Source organism: Zalophus californianus, chromosome 1 (assembly GCF_009762305.2).
Source record: "Zalophus californianus isolate mZalCal1 chromosome 1, mZalCal1.pri.v2, whole genome shotgun sequence".
In the NCBI taxonomy this organism is placed as follows: domain Eukaryota; kingdom Metazoa; phylum Chordata; class Mammalia; order Carnivora; family Otariidae; genus Zalophus; species Zalophus californianus.
This window is the reverse complement of record NC_045595.1, coordinates 108,504,261-108,528,496: the sequence shown is the minus strand read 5'-3', so window position 1 is coordinate 108,528,496 and position 24,236 is coordinate 108,504,261. Positions and strand designations below refer to the sequence as shown.

At 39.4% G+C, this 24,236-nt stretch overlaps 1 protein-coding gene across 4 annotated transcripts in view; it reads right to left on the bottom strand.

Annotated features, from left to right (window-relative positions):
• Positions 1–24,236, bottom strand: part of ARHGEF26 (Rho guanine nucleotide exchange factor 26) — a 119,084-nt gene that overhangs the window by 71,899 nt on the left and 22,949 nt on the right. For all 4 annotated transcript variants that reach the window (XM_027587239.2, XM_027587237.2, XM_027587238.2 and 1 more), the window contains 2 exons: positions 20,510–20,566; positions 17,095–17,255 (listed from right to left, as the gene is read on the bottom strand). In XM_027587239.2, coding sequence (XP_027443040.1) covers positions 17,095–17,255; positions 20,510–20,566 — 218 coding nt within the window. The remainder of the gene's footprint in view (positions 1–17,094; positions 17,256–20,509; positions 20,567–24,236) is intronic.

Below are 24,236 nucleotides of genomic sequence, written 5' to 3'. Positions count from 1 at the left end.
GGATTCAACACAACAGTCCCCATTACGCTTCTTCTCTGGGCTCATACAAGGTCTATGTCTCGTATCTATGTATTTTCTAATTTTAAGCATTTCTCAGTTTTCTGTAGTTGCCTTACCTTCTTATCAGACTAACACCTGGGAATCAACTCAAGTTTAACTTTTTAAATCAGACAAACAAACAAGACTCAGTTGTGTGTGTTTGTGTGTGCGTGTGTGTGTGCACATACACATTTCCCTGTTCTTTTAAAAAGAAGGGCGATGGGCACTGTGTTTACTTCTACGTTGATACCATAAAAAAGGCAAGTCTACCCGATCCGTTAGTCATTCTGTTATCAAAAGTTTGACAAAGTTGTATTATTTAACCAAGCGTCCCTCTAATTTTAACAGATTGAAAAATAAAGATAAGCATGTGTGACTGAAAATTATACAAGTGTATTTTCCTAATGCCTCAAATTAATACTATTAGACAGAAATGTACTTGAAATTCTTTATGCTTAATCTCCCTAAGTCCTGGTGACAGCATGTACCCTAATACAGTAAAACATATTTCCCTTTCCTCTGTCCTCCAATGCTGCTAAATTTATAGAGAAGGTCTCTGGGGAACTCTAGGAGTGTGACTTTGTGCACAGGCACAAGGCCAGTTGATTTTACCAGGCTAATTTAGACCAACAAAACGTGTATCAGAGCTCTCAAACGGGTGGCCGATGGGCTGAAACTGCCCCACGCATGTGCATTTAAAAAATCAGAATTAGCTCCCAACATTTAAAACTCAAGAGACTGCACCCACACATCCAGATTTCTCACTCTTCTTGAAATACCAGATCACTACACTGAGCTCAAATGCCCACAGCAGCGTCAGTGGCTGGGGCTGCACTCACACCCCTGTTTACGGACTCCACCACCAAGAACCATCTCACACCCATCCTGCTGTACTCAGCTCTGCGATCTGGCTGCCAAGGCAGGGATTTGAATTTGAGGGCTCTGGAATCAGATTTTGGTCTGAATTCTGGCTTATCACTTAGTATCTGAGTACTTACCACTTTAGCAATTTACTTTAACCTCTTTGTCATCTGCTAAAAAAGGATATAATACTACCTGCTGCACAGAGTGTGGCAAGGATCATATAACACAAAATAGAGAAAGAACTTAGCACAGCACTTGGCATATGGGGTTGAATAAACGGTGGTTAGTGTTATCATCAAATGACAAAGCATCCAAAGGATGCTTGAGAAGATGCTAATTTCCATCCAGGTCAAAAAGGTTTCTGAAATCACTATTTCTATCCCCTCAAATTTATGTATGATTAGAAGCTGAGTTTTTAGGGACTTATTAAACTTCTCTTTCCATTTGTCAGGAACCTGCAAGGTCCACATATGGAGAAAAAACAAAAAAACCTCTGCAATCTCTCGTTTTCATTCAATTCCTAAGAAAAGCAACATACTGTTCATCAGAAATAGTTTTATAGGGGGCACCTGGGTGGCTCAGTTAAGTGTCTGCCTTCAGCTCAGGTCACGATCCCGGCATCCTGGGATCAAGAGGCATCCTGGGATCGAGCCCTCGTGGGTCTCCCTGTTGGGCTCCCTGCTTCTCCCTCTGCCCCTCCCCAACTCATTCTCTCCTTCCCTCTTTCTCTCTCTCAAATAAATAAGTAAAATCTTGAAAAAGTTAGTTTTATGCATGTATGGATTATTCTCTATACCTGAAAAGTTTCTTCTATTAACATGAAAAGAAAAAAAAACACAAGCTTTTATTAACCCATAAAATGTTATTTAAACTACGAGGAAGAATTAATTGTTGCAATTAGCATCAAATTTTAACAAATATGTGGTTGTAAAATGTCCCTCATTATCAAAGCTTTGGAGTTTGCAAATTGCAATAACTAATATCTCTATAAGAACTATAATTAATTGGGAACTTTTACACTTCAATTACAGAAGGAAGAAAGGAAGAAAAATTATACTCAGCCATCTCTTCATAACCTTGATGCAATCTTGGTGAGCAAAAATCAGTAGAAAAGTCTTGTCAACTTAGATTCATAATCTGAGCCAGAAGAAAGTAGATGAGAAGCTAAATCCAATTATTTATAGCATGCTGGCAAAAGTCCAAGGCAAGACCATAATGAATTTTTAGAGGGTCTGGGGAAGGAGGGAAAAGGAATCCATGGAAACTTTACTAATACATTCTCTTGCGATGGCATATTTAGGTATTAATACCACCTGGCTGAACACATGACATTCTGAGGGTAAGTAAACTGTGTTGTAAAGCCTTAACCATTTCTCAAATGTTGATTTTGGCTACTGTGTATGTGAAAATTGGTACAAACAAGGGCTAAATTATGATCCTTATGAGCACTTTACTTCAAAGTCAATAGGAGTAAAGCAGAGCCTATCCCTTACACAACAACACCTGAAGTTATAAAAATGGGTACCTTATTTCTGCAATAGATGTTTTTATAAAGCTAACATTTTTTTGTAAATCAAATCACTAACAAATGACCAAACACACAAAAAACCCTGGATGGTTTATTTTGTAAAAAGGCAATTTTGGGATAGAAGTGCTCCCACTTAGAAGATCTCTGTTCTCTATGTCCAGATCTTAGGTCAACCTGTCTTTAAACACCTGTCTTTGCATTCAGAAAACAAATGAAACCAGGACAAAACACCTACGTCCGACTGTCCCAGTGAAACTTAGACGGCATCTTGCCATTTTGAGTGAAGGGCTCAATCCCTCCTTTCTCCATTTGGCAGGAATGCCAATTACTTTGATAATCCTCTGAAGGCACAAAAGCCATGCTGAGACGAATGGGTTGTGAAGGTGCACCCTTTATACACTGCTTACACAGTGAAGTGACGTTATAGCAAGTGCTTCTGGTGCAGAACTTGGCAACTCACAGACACAGTACAAAATATGGATCCTCAAAAGGATTCCACAGGATTGAAGTCATTCTTAAGGTATGTTGATTTGTTTCCTTTATAAATATAGAAAAAAAAAAAACAAGCTAGGTGCCACTTGGCTTCTGGAGCATACCATTCCCCTGGGTCTCCTTCTACCCCCACCGGCTGCTCCTTCTCAGTCTCCTTCACTGGCTCCTCTCCCACCTTCCCAGTCTCTTAGCGTTGGAAGGTCCCAGGGCTTGGTGCTCATTCCCCAGGAACCTCAACCAGCCACCCTTGCCTGAAATTCCATCTAAATGCCAACCACTCCCAAATATGTTTCCAAGCATCAAACTGCCAAATCCAGACTTACACACCTAACTGCCTATTCAGCACTGCCTCTCCAGGTCTTACAGCCATTTCAAAAGGTACAAGGCATGAGGGGCAAATAACCACTTAAGAACTCAACACTATGGTGAAAGGCAAACTATGGAGACAGTAAAAAGATCAGTGGTTGCCCGGGGCTTGGGGAGAGGGAGGGATGAACAGATAGAACACAGGGCATTCCTGGGGCAGTGAAACTAACCTGTATGATGCTATAATGGTGGATGCGTGTCCTTACACATTGGTCAAAACCCATAGATTGTGCAACACCAAGAATGAACCCTAACGTAAACTACGATTTGGGGTGAAATGATGGGTCAGCAGGGTTGGATGGTCACAAGTGTACCACTCTAGAGGAAGGTGCTGACGGTGAGGGAGGCTGGGCTTTTGGGAGGTCAGGGAGTATCTGGGAAATCTCTGTCCTTTCCACACAATTTTGCTGTAACCAAAAATTGTTCTAAAAAATAAAGTATATTAAAACAACAGCGGTGAATGAGCCAAGTGAAGAGGGACATCTAAAAGCTTACCACTCCATCTCTGTTCCTGTGGATCAGTGTGTATTTACAGCATCCTAGCTAGAAAGGTATATAATGCTTTTTCTAAAGATCTCCAGAGGAAGGAAGGCCCTTGTCATCCTTCAGGAGCAGTGACATCAGCCACCAGTTTATACTTACTTCCATCAGTGGAGTCCACAGGCACCCCAATTCTTCTCATGTGGTTAAAAGTTAAGATGAGTTTTTTGGGAGCTTCTTAACCAACCCTGATCTCTTAGATCCCTTGACTGGTAGTGTTCCGCACATGTCCTTCCTGGCTACCGGGGAAATAGCTGACCAGTAGGAAAGACATCGCTCTCTAACCAGAACTAGACTCCAGGCTACTCTTTTTCATAGAGCAGGAAGCAAAATAAGTAAAAGTCACGCACCTTCCTGCCACACCTGAATACTCAAACTGTTCATCTTCAATTCCTCTCCCCCCAGACGCCCTCCAAAACTAGGAGAAGGGAGTTTTCACCCTAGTTCTTGAAGAGGAAAAAAGAAAATCATCATCCCAGCTTGTGTTTATAAAAGTAGCCGCTGCTTAGGTATTATCTGATAATGAAGAATCACCCTCACAGCTGGCTTGTATCAACGCATAATTTACCCTCCAAATTGAGACACCTTTTGAGAGTGAAATGGGGCAATTGATAATTACACCTGAACAACTGAAATTATCCTGGGCAGATGAGAACGTGCAATTATGCTAATAATTTAAAGAGCACTTAACTGAATACCAGCGACTATTCTGCTTTTCATGTACTGACTAATTTAATTTCCATAACAACCCAAGGAAGCAGGTATCATTATCATCTCCACTTTATGTACGTGGATCCTGAGGCACAACGATGTTAAAACGCTTGCGCAAGGTCACACAGGACAAGAGGTAAAACAGGGATTGGAACCCCGGGCCAATGGATGACACTCTTGGGTAGTTACCACACCATACTGGACGACAACTTTAGCGACATTCTAGAAGTCTCAATCTTTACAGTGTTTTAAAACAACAAATCTTAATCACAGTTTTTCACAGTCCTGAAATATTTCATTACTGTGTAATTTCCTTTCTTTTACATCCAATTGAAATTACTTCTGATGTACCTTAGGGTAGAATGAGAAAAGATAAACCCAACCAGAGCTAGCAAGGAGCTGGACACTCGAGTTTTGCATGTGTAGTAGATTCTCATTATTCATGGTAATTATGTCCTATAAAGTCACTGTGAACACTGAATTAGTGAATACTGAACCATTGCTCCTAGTGGAAATATAGGGTTAGCTTCCCCTGAGCGTCTGGTCACCGTATTTTCATCAATTGATCAATACCCAACCTTGTTTTACGTATGTCTCTGTTTAAAGATGTTTCATTTAATATTATTAATTCCCTAGCATTGAACTTGTGGCCAACAGCACCATAACTCATGCCTGACAAAGCTTATCTACCCTACCACATGCATTTTCTCCATAAGGCGCAGGAAGGCTTCTTGAACCTAGAAACTCCAGATAGCAATTCCGCACTATATCTCTAGTTCTGGGGGGCGGGGGGGGGTTTGCTTTTAAACAGCAAGATCACCAACCAAAAGGCCCACAAAAATGTGAAAACTGTGACATTAAATAGATTGCATGTCTGAATGACTGCAAAAGCACAGCAAGTATTAATTCTGGGTTACAAATACATTTTAGTGAGTAGTAGGCCAATTTGCCAATATGGAATCCACAAACAATGAGTATCAACTGTACCTGTCACTAACAAAGGTATCAAGCTCCTGCAGCAGCAAGAGAACAGAGATTTCGATACTAACAGGCAAATCTGAGTGCAAGTCCCGACTCAGACACCCACTGGTTGGGTGACTGGGGTAACTTACCTCCCTCTAAGCCTTCTTTTCTTATCTATAAAGTACTCATGCCCAAATCTTCTCTTCCTTGGGTCAAATAATAGTAATTTTAGTAACTTTTCATCTTGAGTTTTATTTTCCATTTCTAATAATTTTTCACTACATGGTCTTTACAGAGCTAAGCCCCCTATTTCTCATATGCTACAGAGTCAGGCTAAATATAGGAACCTGGTTCTGATCTAACTGTAGCAAATGTAGTGGGATTGGTAGGTACACTGACTCTTTTCAGGGAGCCTAAATTTAAACCCCAATGAGAGAAAATAGGGTGCAGAATAGTATATACTGTCAATATGCTACCTCTTAGGAAAAGAGGGACAGCAAGAAGCCATTCATATTTGCCTATACTTGCATGAAGAAAGGCTGGCAGGAGAAACAAGACATCTTTCACGGCAAAAGAGGGGGAGGGGTAACAGGACCAATGGGGATCAGAGGGTGTAGAGCGCATCTCAGGACATAAGTCTATACCATTGACATTGCACTTTTAAGCCATGTACATATATAACTTATTAAAAACACAATGAAATATCCTCTCCTGTAAAAAAAAAATGAGTCAAGCAAGGGTCAGAAGTCTGGGTTCTAGATTTAGCTCTGATTCTTATCAGCTGTGAGGCCTGGGGAACTCTAAGTTACAGACTGGGATAGATGGCCTCTAAGCTCTCCCTCAATCCTCAAAGACCATGGAAATTGTTTATGAATCACAAAATAAAGTAAAAGTGTTAATCGAGCTCAGTGGTACCACAGCATTTACTATGAGACACAGATTAGTAGCAAGTGGGCTAGATCTTAGTCAAGCTAATTATCTAACATGATTGGTAGGTTTTACAATTTCTATTTCCTATTTCAAATAAGTCATCTGGAAGTTTAAAAAACAAAGCTGTAATCAAGAATTAGAGAAATTTTAACAAAACCAAACATCATCTAAGAACATGATATAAAAGCAGTTTCTAGTAAGGCATAAATCAGATGACTTTTCCTTAAGCTAGATAAACTCACAGTATCCAAATCTCCCAGATTTATAAATCACTCAGAAGTAAGGAAATTGAAGAATTATGTATTCAAACTAGGAGCATATTTAGTATTTTGAACTGTGACAGATACAACCCAGGCTCTCTTTTTCTTTAAATAAAAATCTTCATACTATAGTTAAATGATCAATTTATAACATCACAGAAATGTTGGTTTACTAAGACCCATTCCATATATACCAGTTGCCCAGTTAATCAAGTTACCTGCAAATACAAAATAATTAACAACATATAACTAGTACGGTATTTCTACATATAAAGACAAAATGGAATTATATGTGAATTAAAACATCTATTAAAGATTATTAATCTTACGAGATTAATCTAGTAAGGGAACATGAGGAAGGAAGAGTAACTAAAGGTTAGAAAAGTCACTTCCCTGGTTCCTGGGCCATCCTGAGTCCTGCTGTGAGGGGTTCTCAGGTTTCCATCTCTCAGGGACCTGTTCCACATGTGTTTACCCCGTCAGATCACCAGGACAAGAACTGTGCCTGTCCTACCCACTGTTACATTTCCAATGCCTAGCACAACGCGTGTTACACAGTAGGGCGCTCTATAAATTATGCTGGGGGGGGGGACCTCATCCTATCAATACTCTGATAGAATATTTTATTAAAGAGGAAGATATAATGCCTAAAAATCTCATATTCACAGAAATGACTTATTTCCCCAAGAAAATAAATTTCATAACTTATGGGGAACCATTCACTTAAAGTAGGAAACAAAACAGGGTACCCCTGGCTTATTTGGGGAGTACAGGAAGGAAAAAAAAAAAAACGTACCTAGTGCTATTCTTCATTTAAGACTGGCTGTTTGACAAACTAAAAGAAAAGTAAATAGGTACTGGTGCATAATGGTGTGTGCAGTAAGCTATCATCCTATTAAAAAAATCGTACTTGTGTGTGTAAAGAACATTTCTGGAAGCTACACAACAAATCCATTGGCAGAATTTGCATTTTTCACCATATATACATATTATTTTGGGTGGTGGTGGGTGGGACCTCTCACCCACTCTTTCTTGGATTATAACATCCTCCAGATGGATCCACATCTAGCCAGCCCTTCTCGAGGGCGTACACAGCTCACAGGGAAAAAAGACTCATTTCAAATGGATCTAAGCAGTTCTAGACAAATTAAACTTTCACCTCGTCACACTTTGCCTACAGTTGAATTCCAGGCTTGCTAAAAAGAAATACATTCACTAAGATAATCAAAATGTTATGCCACGTTTTCCTCAAATATGGTGTTCAACACTTTGCAGAGGAAAGGAAAGGCAGTTAGGCTTTGAGAGCCCTCCGCCCCATCTGTTTTTCATAGCTTGGATGTTGACTCTCAGAAAACCGTTTTCACATATTATCTTATTAGCAGGTTATTCACATCTTTACTTCTTCTAGCCAATCTCTCCCACATTAAAAAACAGAATACTGGCAATGTGTACAGCTACATTTTCTCATACTATCCCCAAAAGGCTTTTACCACATCCAGGCCCTAATGTAAGTCAGACTTCTGAGCCTAAGGGAATGTATGCAAAGCCCACCCTCGTGAGACCAACTTTCCTGAATTCATACCATGAGGAAAATATACTGTCTAGCAAAAGCACTGTAGGAATAAGTAATTCTCCAAGTGTGAGTTGGTGATAACCGACTCCCAAGCGGCCGAGGACCTCAGGGCCCCAGTTTTAGATTCCTTAGTTAGTCTGATAAACATGAGCTCCATGCTGATGGAAAACTCACTTAACAGCTGACATGTGGAAGGATGAAGTGATCTGCCTACAGATAAGATTAGCATTCCCTGCTCCGGGCTCAGGAGAGAGAAGTGTGATCAATAAGAACTGGTCTTCAAAATTCGGTATCAGTTCATGCCAAGAAAGTCTGCAATAAAACAGACAAAGGCAAGCCAAAATTTCTCCAGTTTGAACATCTGACCTTCCAAACACAGGGGTCTTCAAAGAGTCCATATTCAAAAACATGCAGGGGAAGCATGTTTTGAGTTTAAATAATTATACTTTCTCAGTTGGAAAGGATACTTAATAAGCAAAAAAGCAGAACCGCCCCAGTGTATACCACTCAGAAATGTTAATAAAATGACATCCTGATCTCTGAATTTATTAATAAATTGGTTAACTGATATTCTGATAGTCTAAATTAATCAAACTATATTCTGATAACAAAAATAGTTTTGTGTTAGTAAACTGGATATTGGCCAGGAAGACCGAAAGAAGAAAAATAAAGGGATGGGCAAGTGTCCAACTAAAGGCATTTTAATACAGTGATCCCCACGGATGGCACAAACATAAACAAAGCAACCCAAACTCTTCACTGATATTTAATATGGTTTAAAACCTGCAAAACATGAATTTTCAAATGACCCTATCAGATGCTCCAAAAATTAGGCACAAGGCCGCTCACTCTGTGATAGAGATTTTTAAAAAACAGTCCTCCTAAGGATCTTTCATTTAATATTACTTACTAAAATCCTAGAGAATAATTTCATGGCTTAATCACTTCTGCTCTCTTTTCAACAGACTAGACCTCAAGTAAAATTTCAACTTATGAGAGTGGCTATCAAAAATGTCCTGGAAAACATCTTATTCTTAGCAGATTTTGCAAAGATACCTACGAACATACACAAATATATACAGAAATATGTATAACTCAGTGTTGTTCATCAAATGTACACAAGATGCAAGAGAATCAGAAGTAGGCGCTCCAAAACAGGACAACTCCAGCAGATAAACACAAACACTGCTATTGTACCCTGTTCTGGTCGTTCATATCACCCTTCTCTGCTAGAAAAGAAATTCCAATGAACTCCCGATACAGAGACAGTTTTCTTGCAACAAAGGGACCTTTGTTTGAAACCCCCACAAGTGACAAGGTCAATCTTAGCCAATCTTGACATTTCTATGGAACCTTTCCACCAAATTTTTTTCTAAACTCAAATCATTTCCTGAAACCTTTTTGAAATCCAAAGAAAACACCATATAGATAAAGTATCGGTTAGGTCCTTTAACAAATGCCATTCATGATACACATTTTCCTCAAGATATTTTTCTATAAATACACTTGTAAAATCTAAAATCACAGGGGTTGTATGATTTAATCCACATCCTTTAAAAAAATAGGCTAAGAATATGGTAATAATATACTGAATTAATATTTAAAACAGTATTCACCTGTCTTCTTAGTATATAGAAAGTGATTTCAGATTTTTTAATAAAATCGTATTTTCACAGCTTTTACACAAAGCTGACATTTTAAAAATTAAAATATTTTCCTGCAACGTTGCTCAGTATTTATATTACCACCTAAGGGACAAAGAATTCTTTCATTTAAGTCTTAAGAAGGACTTGCAAACTCATTTTCTATGAAAGTTTACTTTGAAAACATTAGACTTTTCACAAAGCAGCACCTAATCTGAATTTATTTAGTTCTTTTTTTTAATCTGAATTTAGACAACACTTTCCAAACATGCATTTCATTTTCTTCCCCACATCATTGGGCAAGTAGTTTAATGACATAAACAATTTGGATGTCTTTTTAATTTTATTGTATAGCTGCATGTTAGGGCTTCTGATAAGATATAAATTATAGGACACTTTCATAATCAATTAGCTTATACTGTCAACACTTCAACCACGGAGCCACATTCAGAGACTGTCTGTGGTAAAGATACTGGACAGTATCTTTACTGGAACGATGACCACAGGGAAATGACAAGATGATGTCTATGATGTGCCATGCACTGAGCAGTGCCAGAAAACGAGATGTTCTTTGTTTTTAAAGTCTCTACATTCTAAAAGGTCAAAGACATTCAAATATTAGATAAGAGTCTAATCACATTCTGTAACTAGCTCCAAGGGTGATATACACCAAAAAGAGTAAATCCTAATTATTTTCCAGATAGGCAATCCCTAGCAGAGGCTAAACTGAAATTTAGTTCTTTAGGCTGAAACCTCAACTGCACTTAAAATATATGTGTAGTTTTGGAAAAGTGGTCTTGGAGAATGCATTCTGAAGAATCAAAAAAAAAAAAAATCACAGTTTCAATTCCATTTAAAAACATGAATGACCTTAAACCAATTCACATAATTTGGGTCTCAATCTCCTTACCTGCCGCAGAGAAATGACGGTACTCCCCAGGACACTATAAAGGATTAAATCAGCTGAAATAAGAAAAGCCCTGGAAAAACATAAAATTGATGCCCAGGTGCTAATAATTAACGTTGCATTTAGGAGCAACATCCCACAATAAACGAGCAATCAGCAAGCTTAAAGGAGCTTGCTTTTGAAATTTAATTCATCAACCATCTTCCTCATGCTTAAATCAAGTGCTAGATTTAACTTGGCTAGATCACAAAGTTTACATTAAAATCTTTTCCATCGGCCAGAAAAACTGTGTGGTCCTGCTTGTTTAACTCACAACCGGCAGAGTCAAAAATCCATGTAATGGTTCAAAATCTCCAGCTGTAAATGCAATGCAGATGAAATACTGCAACTAAGCCCCAGCCATTGTTTCTTTTTCCAAAGTTCTACCCTCATTTAAGATTGATAACAGCTAATGACAAAGCTTGGTAACACTTCCATCTGTCCCAACCAGGAGCATTGTCCAAGCTTAAATCTCCATGTGACAACTCGGAATCCACAGACTCTTGGAGCTTGCAAAAGCAAGGCAAGAAGGCAAAAAAGCATGTAGTAGCCCCAAACATCTGCAAAAACTAACCAGGAGAATGGCCTAATTGGCAGCTGGAGCATGTCAGGGCCTGTTTGGAAGTCCAAAGGAATCTACTGTTTGCCAGGCAAAGACCAGGCTGAGAGGAAGCAAACAGCTCAGATTTTAGTCCTAAGTCAGGACTAACATGCTTTATGATTAGGAAAGAATCCGTTTATCTGGACTTCATTCAATGTCAAAACGAAGGTGATTGTTAGAATGTTGTAAGACATGCCACAACCACCTTTAAAAACAAACCCATACAAAACGCTGTGCTAGAGTCTATGAGACAAGACCTGTCCTTTAAACTCGTCCTAGAGCAATGCCAGCAGAGACAAATATAGAGAGCACATCATTCAAAAGTCATTACATAAAAAGTCCAGACACATTTCAGAGTACCAGGCAGAGGCGATCAGAATCGCAGTAATATTATCAATAAAATCACTGCCGCTTGAAAGCTCACCTAGTGTGGTGTTAAGAATTATCTCCTTTAATTATCGTACCAACCCTATGAGGCTAGATAAGCCATGGTCCCCATTAGAGAGAGGGAGAACTAAGATTGAGAGATAGTAAGTATTTGCCTACCACGATGCTAAAACGATGTATTTTTCAAAGTTTGAGGCTTTAATGTATTTGTGCTGTCATCTTCAACTTGTTGCTTCCTACAAAACTTAATAATGGTAATTGCAGTAATAATGTATTTAAACACAAATATTGTTGATAAAAATTGTAAAACATTACTTAGCTCAAACTAACGCCAACTGCCATTTGACAAAAACAGAGTGAAGGGTACACATGCACCTGGTGACCAGTGTCCCAAAAGGAGAGTGGGGCTTCAAGGTGTCAGCTGTCACCGTACCTGGTTTCCTGTGCTATAGGCCCTCCCTCACTTGGGCCTGGCTCTCTCGGTCCGGAGTCCATCTATTTTGCCCTGCTCCTGGGTGAAGCAGGGCATCGCCCAGCTGTGCAGAGCTGAAGGGGGTGTGGGAGGGAGGGTCTGGGCTCTACTTCTCAAACTGGCTTTCACAAAAATCCTGTTTTTAGTCACACCTTTACTCCAACTTCATCAATTCCTGCACCTTCCAGAGGTTCTAGAGTTTAAATCTGGTTCTTTCTTGACTTTCCTCACTACCTGCTTAGAGTTAACCTTCCCAGATTGCCTGAAACAGTTACTAAGAGTCCATCTGTTCTCAGGTTCCAAAATATGGCAGCTCTTGTCTCTTTTCTTGTTGTTGTTGTTATTCAATCCTTGGGGGTTTGTGCATTGACTATCCTATCATTTTTCATGGGATTTCAGAAGGGAATGAACTGAAGGGCATGTGTCTCAGCAGTCATCTTTCAATGGGTAGCATCAGTTACAAAGACCTTCTATAACAACTTCAGACCCACTGCTTTTCCACGGTCTTACCTGAAAGGACAGGGACTATTATTCAGACACCTGTAGTCTTTCTTCCCCTACTTGAAAGGATGCTTAAATAACTACTTACTTCTTTTACGATTACTTCAGACACTGGTTATTGATAAAAGCTGAACAATGTGGACTAAAATATTCATGAATTTCAAATCAACTTCTTCACTTATTTATCTCAGGACAAAGAAAAAGCCAAAGCATGTCATAAAAAGTGGCTTCTGGCTGTCACTGACTTTCAACTATCAGCTGAAGAAGTTTGGTTTTAAAAAAAGAAGTTTTTCTGTTACACGAAGAGAAATAGGGCAGTCGGGAAAAAGAATCTTCTGGGGGAACAAGTACTGGGTATCATTTTGTATGTTTATTATTTTTATAATTTACTCTTCCACAAAAGGCAGAAACTGAAAAGTTTGGCATTAGCTGCTCATTATAGGTTGGGAATCAATTCAGTTCCTTAGGACACAAAAGCACACTGATGGATATTTTTATTGCACTCTGCAGAAATTGAAGACAGCAGAGTTTTAGCTTTAAAATCACTTCCTAAAGAAATACCAATGTTTTAAGTTTGCACTGGGAAAAAGAAAAGCAAGCATATTGCAAAGTTCTTCAGCACTGTCTACAGTCGACCAGTCAGACACCTAAGAGGCAAACAAAACTCCTCTTTCTCACCAAGTCCTCAAGACTCCATGTTCCAAATAACCCTCAAGTCCTTGCTCTTAGGCCCTCTCTTGGTTTCCCAACACGTGTGGCTATGTTACTGTCATGGCGTAAAATCTTTCACCACCTTCACCTCCTCTCTAATGTAAACAGCATGCTGTCATGTCCCCGACCACCACGGCCATCCCCTACTGGATCGCTCAAGGTTTCCACACAGCCTTCAGGAAACCGTGAAAACGCCTCAGCAGCACAGAAAGGCCAGCACCATCTGTTCTCACCCTCGCCTTCGATGATTCTCACCGGGCTCCTTAAGCCCACAACCTCCAGTGCGACCCATACCTATGCATTTCAGTGACCCATACCTGCTCTAGGATTCCTCCGCACACACACTGTGGATGATTCACCAGCCGCCACTGACCCCCGAAGACCAACAGCCACCAAATGCTCCAGAACCCAGGCATCTTGCAGAATAGGAGACTCCACAAGTGTGGACTGAAGTGAGCAATTCTTTATAAAGAAAAGACTAAGTAGGGACACACCACTGATAAGCTCTCACACCCAGCATCAGAATGATCTCGTCCCCGCCTGCTTTCCTATAATGTCTTGTTACACAGAAGGGCTTCTTAGTGTTATTTAACAGCCTGAGCCACTATAAAGGGGACCAGATGTCGCACTGTTCAATTCACAAAGCTGAATATCGAGCATGTTCTGACCTCACCCTACTCTAAATATCCCATCACCTCTGGCTACAATTTTTCATTAGGGGGAAGTACAATGAAGGGAGTCTTCATTATGCCACACTGAACAATGTCATCCTTCGTCAGTAATCACTGACTTAAACACCAGTCATTTGCTTTATTCAACATTTAGCATTTTCTTACAACTGGAAACTCTTTTCTGGGGCAGCACATTAAGTAGTTATCACTTTAGAGTCACTTGGAGACCAAATGCTAGAAGTTCAGCAAAGAGGCATTACATAATGAGATGAGCTTTGCAAATCTGAGCATTCTGAATTTTTATAAAGCGCTGTATCTAAAATGAGTGTTTCAAACTAAATTGAATAAACTTTTGTAATATGTTTCTATGATACAGACATTGGATTATCATGTAGAAGCAATCCTGGTTGAAATATATTATAACAGAGATCAAGTATCACACAGGTAGCCATCCAAATTACAACACTGCCTTTTAAGGCACCTGGGTGGCTCAGTCGGTTAAGCATCTGACTCTTGATTTCGGCTCACATCATGATCTCAGGATTGTGAGACTGAGCCCTGTGTTGGGCTCCCTCCCTCTCCCTCTGCTCCTCCAACCACCCGCTCTCTCTCTCTCTCTGAAATAAATAAATAACATTTTGAAAAAGAAAAAACACTGCCTTTTAAGTAAAAACAAAGTAAAAATATAAAAAATGTTTCTTTCTTTATCTTTTAATGGAGGTTAAGAATTTTGAGTTTTGTTTTAAAAATAAGAAATAAACAAAAATGTCCAGAATAGTGTCTTACTATAAGCCAGTATAGAAATGAAAACTTTTTAATAAAATCATAAAAGATTTAAATTTTGTAAAAGATTGAAATTAAAATAATAAAATATTAATCTATAATTTAAATAAAATGAGTTATTTCAGGGTTAACCAGATACAGATTTTTTCCAATCCCCATTTAATAAATAAATAATTGAGGGGGTTACTTGTAGCAACCTGCTCAAGGTTAACCAACTACCAAAAGGAGAATCAACTGTTTGAGCCCAGGTCCTTTGTGAACCACGATGATACGAAAGCCGTGCTGTCAGGGCTCAAAGACCATAAGGACCCAAAGCACATGCTTTGCGCATAAAAACACGCCCCTGTGGTTTTCAGAAAACATATCCTCATTAAAATCATGACTTACATTTTATAGTTATCAAAACAGTAATAATTCTTGATAGCTGTGTGTCTAATACAGAGCTTTGTTTTTGTAGATCAACCCAAGTACAAGTTAAAATGAAAGAGGCTCATTCTGAAATCTGAATACCTTTCAAACAGGGACACATCATTGAAGGCTCTTGTTCTGAGCTCTTCACCGAAGGAGAAAAGAGATTTTCATTTCTCTTACCGAAACTGGCAAGACTGGTACCAAAAGGACCAGTAGGCTGAACACAAGCAACAACCCAGCTTCTAAACAAGGATTTCAAGTGGTGGTACATGCCACCACCCACACACCATGGGCCCAGTGTTCCCGAAGGCCCAGGAGGTCCTCTGAACATATATTTTTAAGTAGCCATTTCAGTCTCAAGATTGCCAGGATCTCTTCCTGAGGCAGAATCTGGCTTCTGAAGTTGTGCCACTATCATGGAAATTTGAAGATCTCATTGATCTGACCACAAACTCCAGCTCTCTGAAGTAGCCCCAACTCACATGCTAACCTGTTCAGCATGAATGTTCCATCTTGTAAGTTCAAAAGGAAGATCTCCCTGCACACAGTGATGGAGCCAGCAGGCATGAACATGTTATCATTCCTGGCTGCTTGGCTCTGCCCTCATGTGACAAATAAGCAAGGTCCAGATTTGCAAGATACATCCAGATACTCCCCCCAGGGACAGAGCCAATTTTTGTGGGCCCTAGAGCTTGTACAGTATGTAGGCCCACCAAGAAAGAAATTAGGCACAAAAGCAAATATTTAAGAGGTACCTTTGCAAGTGAGAAACACTGAAGCTTAGGCTTCATTAATTATACAGTAAAGCCACCTTTGACCCAACTATATAAAATTGCCAATATTCAACCATTTTGATCTACCAAAATAGCAACTTAGGATGGCTCAATGTATCACACTGATGACACAGGGCTCCTATATAGGCTCTGTAGTTCACTCAGAAGAATGTAACAGCTCACTACGGGTATACGAACTGAGATTCCTACACCTATTAAAACTAATAAGGAAAACTCCCCTCTAATAGTGCTTATGGAATGTTAAGCAGGGAAAACCTAAGAAAATCATTATGGTCACTATGACTACATTTTCAAAGTAATATTTACATAGATGAACAAAAAATATGAAAATGTAAACAAAAATAATTTTTGTATTTGAATAGTACTACCATGAGTTATTTTCCCTCACAACTAAAGGTTCTTCTATTATCCGTATAATTTAAAAGGAAGAAGAAGGGCACCTGGGTGGCTCAGTTGGTTAAGCGACTGCCTTCGGCTCCGGTCATGATCCTGGAGTCCTGGGATCGAGTCCCACATCGGGCTCCCTGCTCAGCAGGGAGTCTGCTTCTCCCTCTGACCCTCTTCCCTCTCATGCTATCTCTCATTCTCTCTCTCTCAAATAAATAAATAAAATCTTTAAAAAAATAAATAAATAAAATAAAATAAAAGGAAGAAGAAGAGGCAGGGACACAGGAGTGAGAGACCTCAGATGTAACTGTCTGTGGTGACAATTTATTACACACTTGCCATCCGTCTATACATCAACAACCCGAAACGTATCTTAAAATTTATTTCAAGGGATCAAGATAAAAGCCAACTGAGTCAATGAGAGACCTCATACTTCTAAAGGTCTTCCCTCTGAGATAACATAGATGTTTGTTAGTAAGGAAGGTCTTGGTATGACCAAAGGCCAGCTAAGGTGAACTTACTTTTTGCTTGCCTCACAGACATCTGTAATGTTGGAGAAAAGATGGTGACTCTCTGTTTTGGTCATTGTATCACTCAGTTCTTTAGAATTTTTAAACATTCGTATCAAGATCTCCAAACTGAGTAAATAGGAATGTTCAGAGGATATGACTTCAAAGATAGCCTGGTATGAAGGAAAAAGAAATGTATTATTAATTATTGTAATTGAAGAACTAAATAAAGTTTTCATAATTCTCCTATAAAAACACATATCTTAAAAAGCACAAAAAGATAAGCATGAAGAAAAATGCATCACCAAACTACTGTCTTTTTTATATAAGGCACATACACCCAAACCTCAGGAAGTAGAGTCAGTCACTGCCCACAGTGTAAAAATGAAAAAGTGAAAGCATTTAGATGACTTGAGATTGCATCCTGAGGTCATGCTTTGTCAAGGGGTAGAATCTATGGAAGGGAAGCTTAGGGCATGCCATAAAATCTCAGTGTGACATTAATTAACCTTTGGGGTCATCTCCTCCAGGCCTGTTTTCAAAGTATGCTGCTCTGGGACACTAAGGGTTTATAGACACCACTTGGGATTCCAAGAAAATTTCTCACAAATACATTTCTTTGCTCTCCTCTTATGTGGGTCCCTTCTCTCCCCGTATTTTAATCCAGCAAATTTGCAGTCAATTACAGCAAAGAGTCAGGGTATAGTAGAAGAGCATGACTGTATCTACCCTCAAAAGGTTCTCATCAGCCACAGGAATTCTTTTATATTAAACTCATACAACTGAAAGTAATTCTGTTCATTCAACAAGACACCCTTTCTGCTCCCGTCAGTATCTCAAGACCCACTGCAGAAATGCTTGGTGTCAGGCACACAGTCGTTTACCTGGTAAGTGTTCATTAATGATAAAAAGCCAACCCACATATATGGGTAGGCACCAACGCCCTGTGTAAGGAATTCATCTAGCTCCTTAACAAAATCACCTTCAGATCCTCCAAGAATGGCAACACAGGGATTCCTCCTCAGGCAGGGGTGGTAAATATCCTCGCAGGCCTGAAATTCACATCCTCCCCAGAGATCTCCCTGGTAACACTGCCATCATCACCTTGGCCTCCAGATAGGTCTCCTCAAGCCCTTGGCCTAAAAGGCCCAGAAGATTCTTGCCGTAAGTCCCTGTGCTATGGCTGAAGCTGGGTGAGAGCAGGCAGACACAGGCAAGTGGACGCCCAGCTGCTGGTAAGTGGGCCATATTCTGTAGGTCAGGTTAATGGGGACGGTCTCAATGTTCATCTCCCTTTTCAGCATCTATAAACTTTAAAGGTGCTGGCCTAGCCTCAGTTGTGCTCCAGGGACTTAAGTGATATAATCATCTAATGAGTAAAGAGTAAGAACATGAAGAGTCTCACTTGACCTGTATCTTGTATAATTCTATCCAATCGATACAATTATCCCTGGGAAATGTAGCACAAACTGAAGAAAACTGTCGCTTCCTGACCAAAAATAGTGGATGTCATGTTGTTAATAGATATGGAACCCTGAATGACAAAATATTTTCAAAAGCAAAGGCTTTTGTAATCAAATGCAAAATACTAAGATTTAAACAAAAAGATCACATGAACTATACAGAATAGATCACAGGAAAAGATGATTAAGTGGTAGTTTAATATAATAGGTTTAATGTAATAACTGTTAAAACATCTTACAATAGAGCCATCAACTACTTAAAAGCAAATTGGGTTAAACTTTCTAAAAATAGCTATATATATATCCATATATATATATATATATATATATATATATATATATATATATGGACTCGAAAGGAACCATAAAGTTAGATTTGCTGCTGTCGTTAGTTTTTTTAATATCACAAATCTGAATGTTTTCAAAATATAAAGGAAATAAATAGGTTCAAATAGAAAAGGTTTAAAAGAACACATATGTTCAAATGGGGTTAGGACCCTGGAGTAGCTCTTGAATTTGTCCACAAACATTATTTATGCTGCAATGTTAATGATAAAGAAAAAAAAACACTGTCCAAGATTTGGACAACAGATTTTTTTAGGGTGGTATTTATACAGTGGAATACTATATAGTGGTTTGAATGAATGATCTAGATTAATATACATTAACATAGATAAATCCCAAAAATAGCATTGAATGTCAAAAGTAAACAAAAAATATGTTCAGAATCATCACTTATCTACATTTTAACATTCACATATGTACACTAATATATGTACATAAATATATGTAATACATGATTTAAAAACACAGATTGAGAGGCGCCTAGGTGGCTCAGTCAGTTAAGTGTCTGCCTTCGGCTCAGGTCATGATCCCTGGGTCCTGGGATCGAGTCCTGCATCGGGCGCCCTGCTTAGCAGAGAGTCTGCTTCTCCCTCTGCTTCCCTCCCACCGCTTGTGCATTCTCTCTCTCTCTGTGCACTCTCTCTCTCTCTCTCTCTCAAATAAATAAATAAAATCTTAAAAAAAAAAACAGATTGGATAGGTACATATCAATTAATAATTATAGCTGACTCTGGGGAGGAGAGGAAGGAAATGGCACCAAGGAGAGCACAGGGATTCTACTTTATTGAAAGTCTTGTTTTCTTTAAAAAATATAAGGAAAAAATTATAAATGTAATACATTTGTTAATTCTCAGTGATGGGTAGACCAATGTTATATACTATTCTGTTTTTTTAAACTTAAAAAAAAAATGACACTGTAATGTTCCCTTGTATTTTTGTGTTAGTTCATGCCAATAAAATAAAAATACAGCACATGTCCTTTGTGCAGTTCATATGCATGTATATACATAAACATAGTAATATGCATGTAACAGGAGAAAAGTGTTGAGAACTTCACTATATTATTACAATGTAATTTCTGTAACAGCATTTATTTATATTTCAAGTTGTAAAATCCTATTACTATCTGTTTTATTTTTTATTAAGTAAACCTTTATTTTGGTATAATTTTAGATTTATAGAAACCTTGAAAAGAGGGTTTGCAGCTCCTGCATTTCCTTCATCCAGCTTCCCCTAACCAGGGCACACGACATAACCACGGTCCATTACATTCTATCTGCAGACACATGTACATACTTTACTCAGATTACACCAGTTTTCCCACTAATATCCTGTCTCCATCCAGGATCTAACATCTCTTTCATTTTTCAACATAATTTCTTCCAGTTTAAATACCTCGACTAGGTGTTGTTCAAGCTAAAATGACATTAAGGTATTTTAAGTTTTCTTTCCTGGGTTCTTATGTGTAGTTTTATTTGACAATGAACACATACCGCTTAACGCAAAAAGAACAAAATGAATACGTTTTCAAAGGAAAACACTGAACCAATGCACACAGCAGGTGAAAGCACACACACTCTCTTCGGAGCTCTAAAGTATCTGCTCAGTAGAAAACATACCTCCTGTCTCTTTCTCTCCTCCTGGCTAACTGTCTGTGATAATCCATTTCTTTTCACCTAGAGGAAAAAGCAAAATAAAGTTGAGCTCATTCAACAATTTATTATGTAAGGCATAACTCCATGCTCTTTGAGAAATGAATTTGAGGAAATTATACAAAATGTGTGAATTCAGTACATGTTAATTTTTGGGTCCCTCATAGAATATTTACTCACAGTCATAAATTAGCATCAACACAAAAGAACTGCAAAGTGTGTGAATTCAGCACATACTAATTTTTGTGTCCCTCAGAGAATATTTAATCACATTAATAAATTAGCATCAACACAAAAGAACTGCAAAGTGTCTAGAACACTATCCCATCAGGTTGTGCTAATCTATTCTAGTTTTAGGTCTAGATATTCCTAAAATGCTTATCAAATTAATTTCCCAAATCACAAATGAAGAAATCTAACAATACAGAAAGTGAAGCCACCCTTCTGAGAGTTTACTGCCCAGGATCCCACACTGAAAAAATAACTTTAATACTATTTTTCACCAACACTCCATGGAATACCCATGCTCTTCATAGAAACCCAATCAAGAAACAAAGAAAACAAAGTCTCCCCTGCCCCAATTTCAGCATTATTTTCAGCACACTGAAATTTGACAAAGAAGGGAATGCGTGGGTGGCTCAGTCCATTGAGCACTGGAAGGACCCCTGATTTCTGCTCAGGTCATGATCTCAGGGTCCTGAGATAGAGCCCTGCATCAGACTCTGCGCTTGGCCGGGAGTCTGCTTGAGATTCTCCCTCTCCCTCTCCCTCTGCTTCCCACCCTGGCTCACATGCTCTCTCTCACTCTCTAAAAATTAAATAATTAATTAATTAGACAAAGAAGGATATTAACCTGATATTCTTTGGAGAAGCCACAGTACCCACAAGAACCAAAGCACCAGTACTATACTGGGAGTAATGCAGTTGCATTGTTAGCTAAATCACTGTGATCTCTACCTAAATTGCCATGCATTTTTATTTGATTACTGCAGTTTCTACCATGATTCAGCTTCTTTTTTTTCCCTTAAGATTTTATTTATTTATTTGACAGAGAGAGAGAGATAGCGAGAGAGGGAACACAAGCAAGGGGAGTGGGAGAGGGAGAAGCAGGCTTCCTGCTGAGCAGGGAGCACGATGCGGAACTCGATCTCAGGACCCTGGGATCATGACCTGAGCCAAGACAGACGTCCAGTCCAGTCAACTGAGCCACCCAGGCGTCCCACAGGATTCAGCTTCTAAACCAGCTGAACCATGAACTCCGTGAACACAGGGCCTGGTGTGTCTTCTGGTATACCTGGCACTGAGTCTGGCATGTGAAAGATACTCATGTTTTTCAGCTAAAGATTAAATTAGCAAAAGGTAAGGCATACATAAAATATTGACCAATTAAATTCTGTGCTTAACAGAAAGAACAGCAAGAAAGGAGAGTGTCCTCTCTTTTTGTGAGAAACTAATAGCAATAAAATATAACACAGGTCTTCAAACATTTATAAAAAGCACAACGATTTGATATCCACCATCCTCCATTTAAAAATAAATATGCTTCCCGTAACAGCTGGGGATTATTCTTCTTTATCCTTAGAAATCACATTTCTGTGTCAATTTTCCCCCAAAATTTCCTAACGTAATTCTGTGTGGCAGGGTATCTTATTAATCACCCTAGCATACTCTGAGGCAAAAATACATTTTTCAATTTAATTTTCTAAAATTTCCTGTGACCACTGAGCTTTAAGTATAAAAGAGACTCTTCTGGATTATATAATCACCACAAATATCATTAATAACCTATGACCAAAATAACATAACTGCCAATTTTAATGCCTTAGGCCCTAAAAGTAAATTTTACTGAGAAGGCAATTCTTAGTAAGGTGGGGGTGGGGATGGGGGTGGGGGGGTTATAGTGGCTTCATTAAAAGAGGCTTCACTGAAACCAATATTTTAAATTGACCCCCCCCATATCTTGTACCCCAGTGGAAGGACACCTTGGAACAAGGCACCACACTAAGATTTGGGATGGGTAAGAGGAACACCTTTCTTTAGTAAAATTGCAAAAAGGGCAACTGTGAGAGAGGAGATTGGAAAAAACCCTGGGGTGACACTTAGCACACGTAGTCTCAATTTTAGAAAGGGGAGGATACCTGGAACCTAAAGACGTAAAAAATGGACCCTTAAAAGGCTCCCCGTCCACTCTGCATGGTCTTCGTGAATCCCCGGTGGTGCAAACCTTAGTGTGAAGACTGTGGGTGCGTAGTGCCCTACACTGTGCTGTCACGGAGGTGAAGACACATGTTATGGTCTCTAATCTGACTTTTGGAAAAGGACAGAAAGCAGTAGTATAGAAAGAGTGCTAAATCAGTGGTAAAATCAGCAATCATTTACAGAACATTCACCGTGTGCCTGGATGTGTCGTAAGCATTTTATACCCCCTTTCCCACTGAATCCTCCTAAAAACTCAAGAAAGTCAATGCTATCCTTCCTCATCTCCAATTCAGGTGGGGATAACAAGTGAGGCTTAACATCTGAGAGCACACAGCTAACAGGTATCGAGGGCAGAATCTGCATCCATGCCTGTCTAACTCCAGAGCTCATACTCTCTCTTCTTTTTTAAGATTTATTTATTTTAGAGAGAGAGAGTGGAGGCAGGGACAGAGAGAGAGGGAGAGAGAGTCCTAGGCAGACTCCACACTGAGCACAGAACCCCATGCAGGGCCCAATCCCATGACCCTGAGACTATGACCTGAGCTGAAACCAGGGGTCAGAGCCCCAACCAAGTGCGCCACTCAGGCGCCCCAGGTGCCTGAGGGACCCCTGCTTTCTGTGAGAGGCACCCCATTTCTAGGGTTTGGGCAATCATTACTAAAACTCCTTCTAATGCCAGGCCTGAATCAAGTCTCCATATGTTCTTTTTCATCCACCCATATTGTGGAATGTTCTTAGCCTTACCCACCATCCTGACCCGGGGTCAGCCTGTCAGCAAGAATTCATGACTAGAAAGGCTTCTTCATCCATTTTAATAAGGGAGGAGACCGGCCAGAAGAATGAAACTGTTGAGCACTACTCCCGTATGGTTAACCCTGAGCAGGAATTTCACAGGATTTCCTTCCTGACACATCGTCCTGGCAGATCGATATCCAGGCGCCACGCCCACAATCTCCGCAGGTGAGATCACCCGCAAGAATTTCCACGCACTGGCCTTGTCATCTAGAATTACTAATAAGTTCAGACCCAGAAATCTTCAGAGAAAGAGAATGAACCATGCGGACTTAGAGACCTACACAGGTGACAGCTAGTTTAGTGAGGGATGAAGAGTACTTTATCCCGGGCGCCTGGGTGGCTCAGTTGGTTAAGCAACTGCCTTCGGCTCAGGTCATGATCCTGGAGTCCCAGGATGGAGTCCCAGGATCGAGTCCCGCATCGGGCTCCCCGCTCAGCGGGGAGTCTGCTTCTCCCTCTGACCCTCCCCCCTCTCATGTGCTCTCTCTGTCTCAAATAAATAAATAAAATCTTTAAGAAAAAAAAAAAGAGTACTTTATCCCATTAAGAAGGAAAAAAAAAAAAAAATCCCCAGACAAAAGAGTTTCTCTTTTGAGGGGGGAAAAAATGTAGTTTTGAAAAAGGCGAAGTGCTAACTCCCAGAATTATAATATTTCATTAATACTAGTACAAACAACGATAAAATACTCCTTTAACCAAA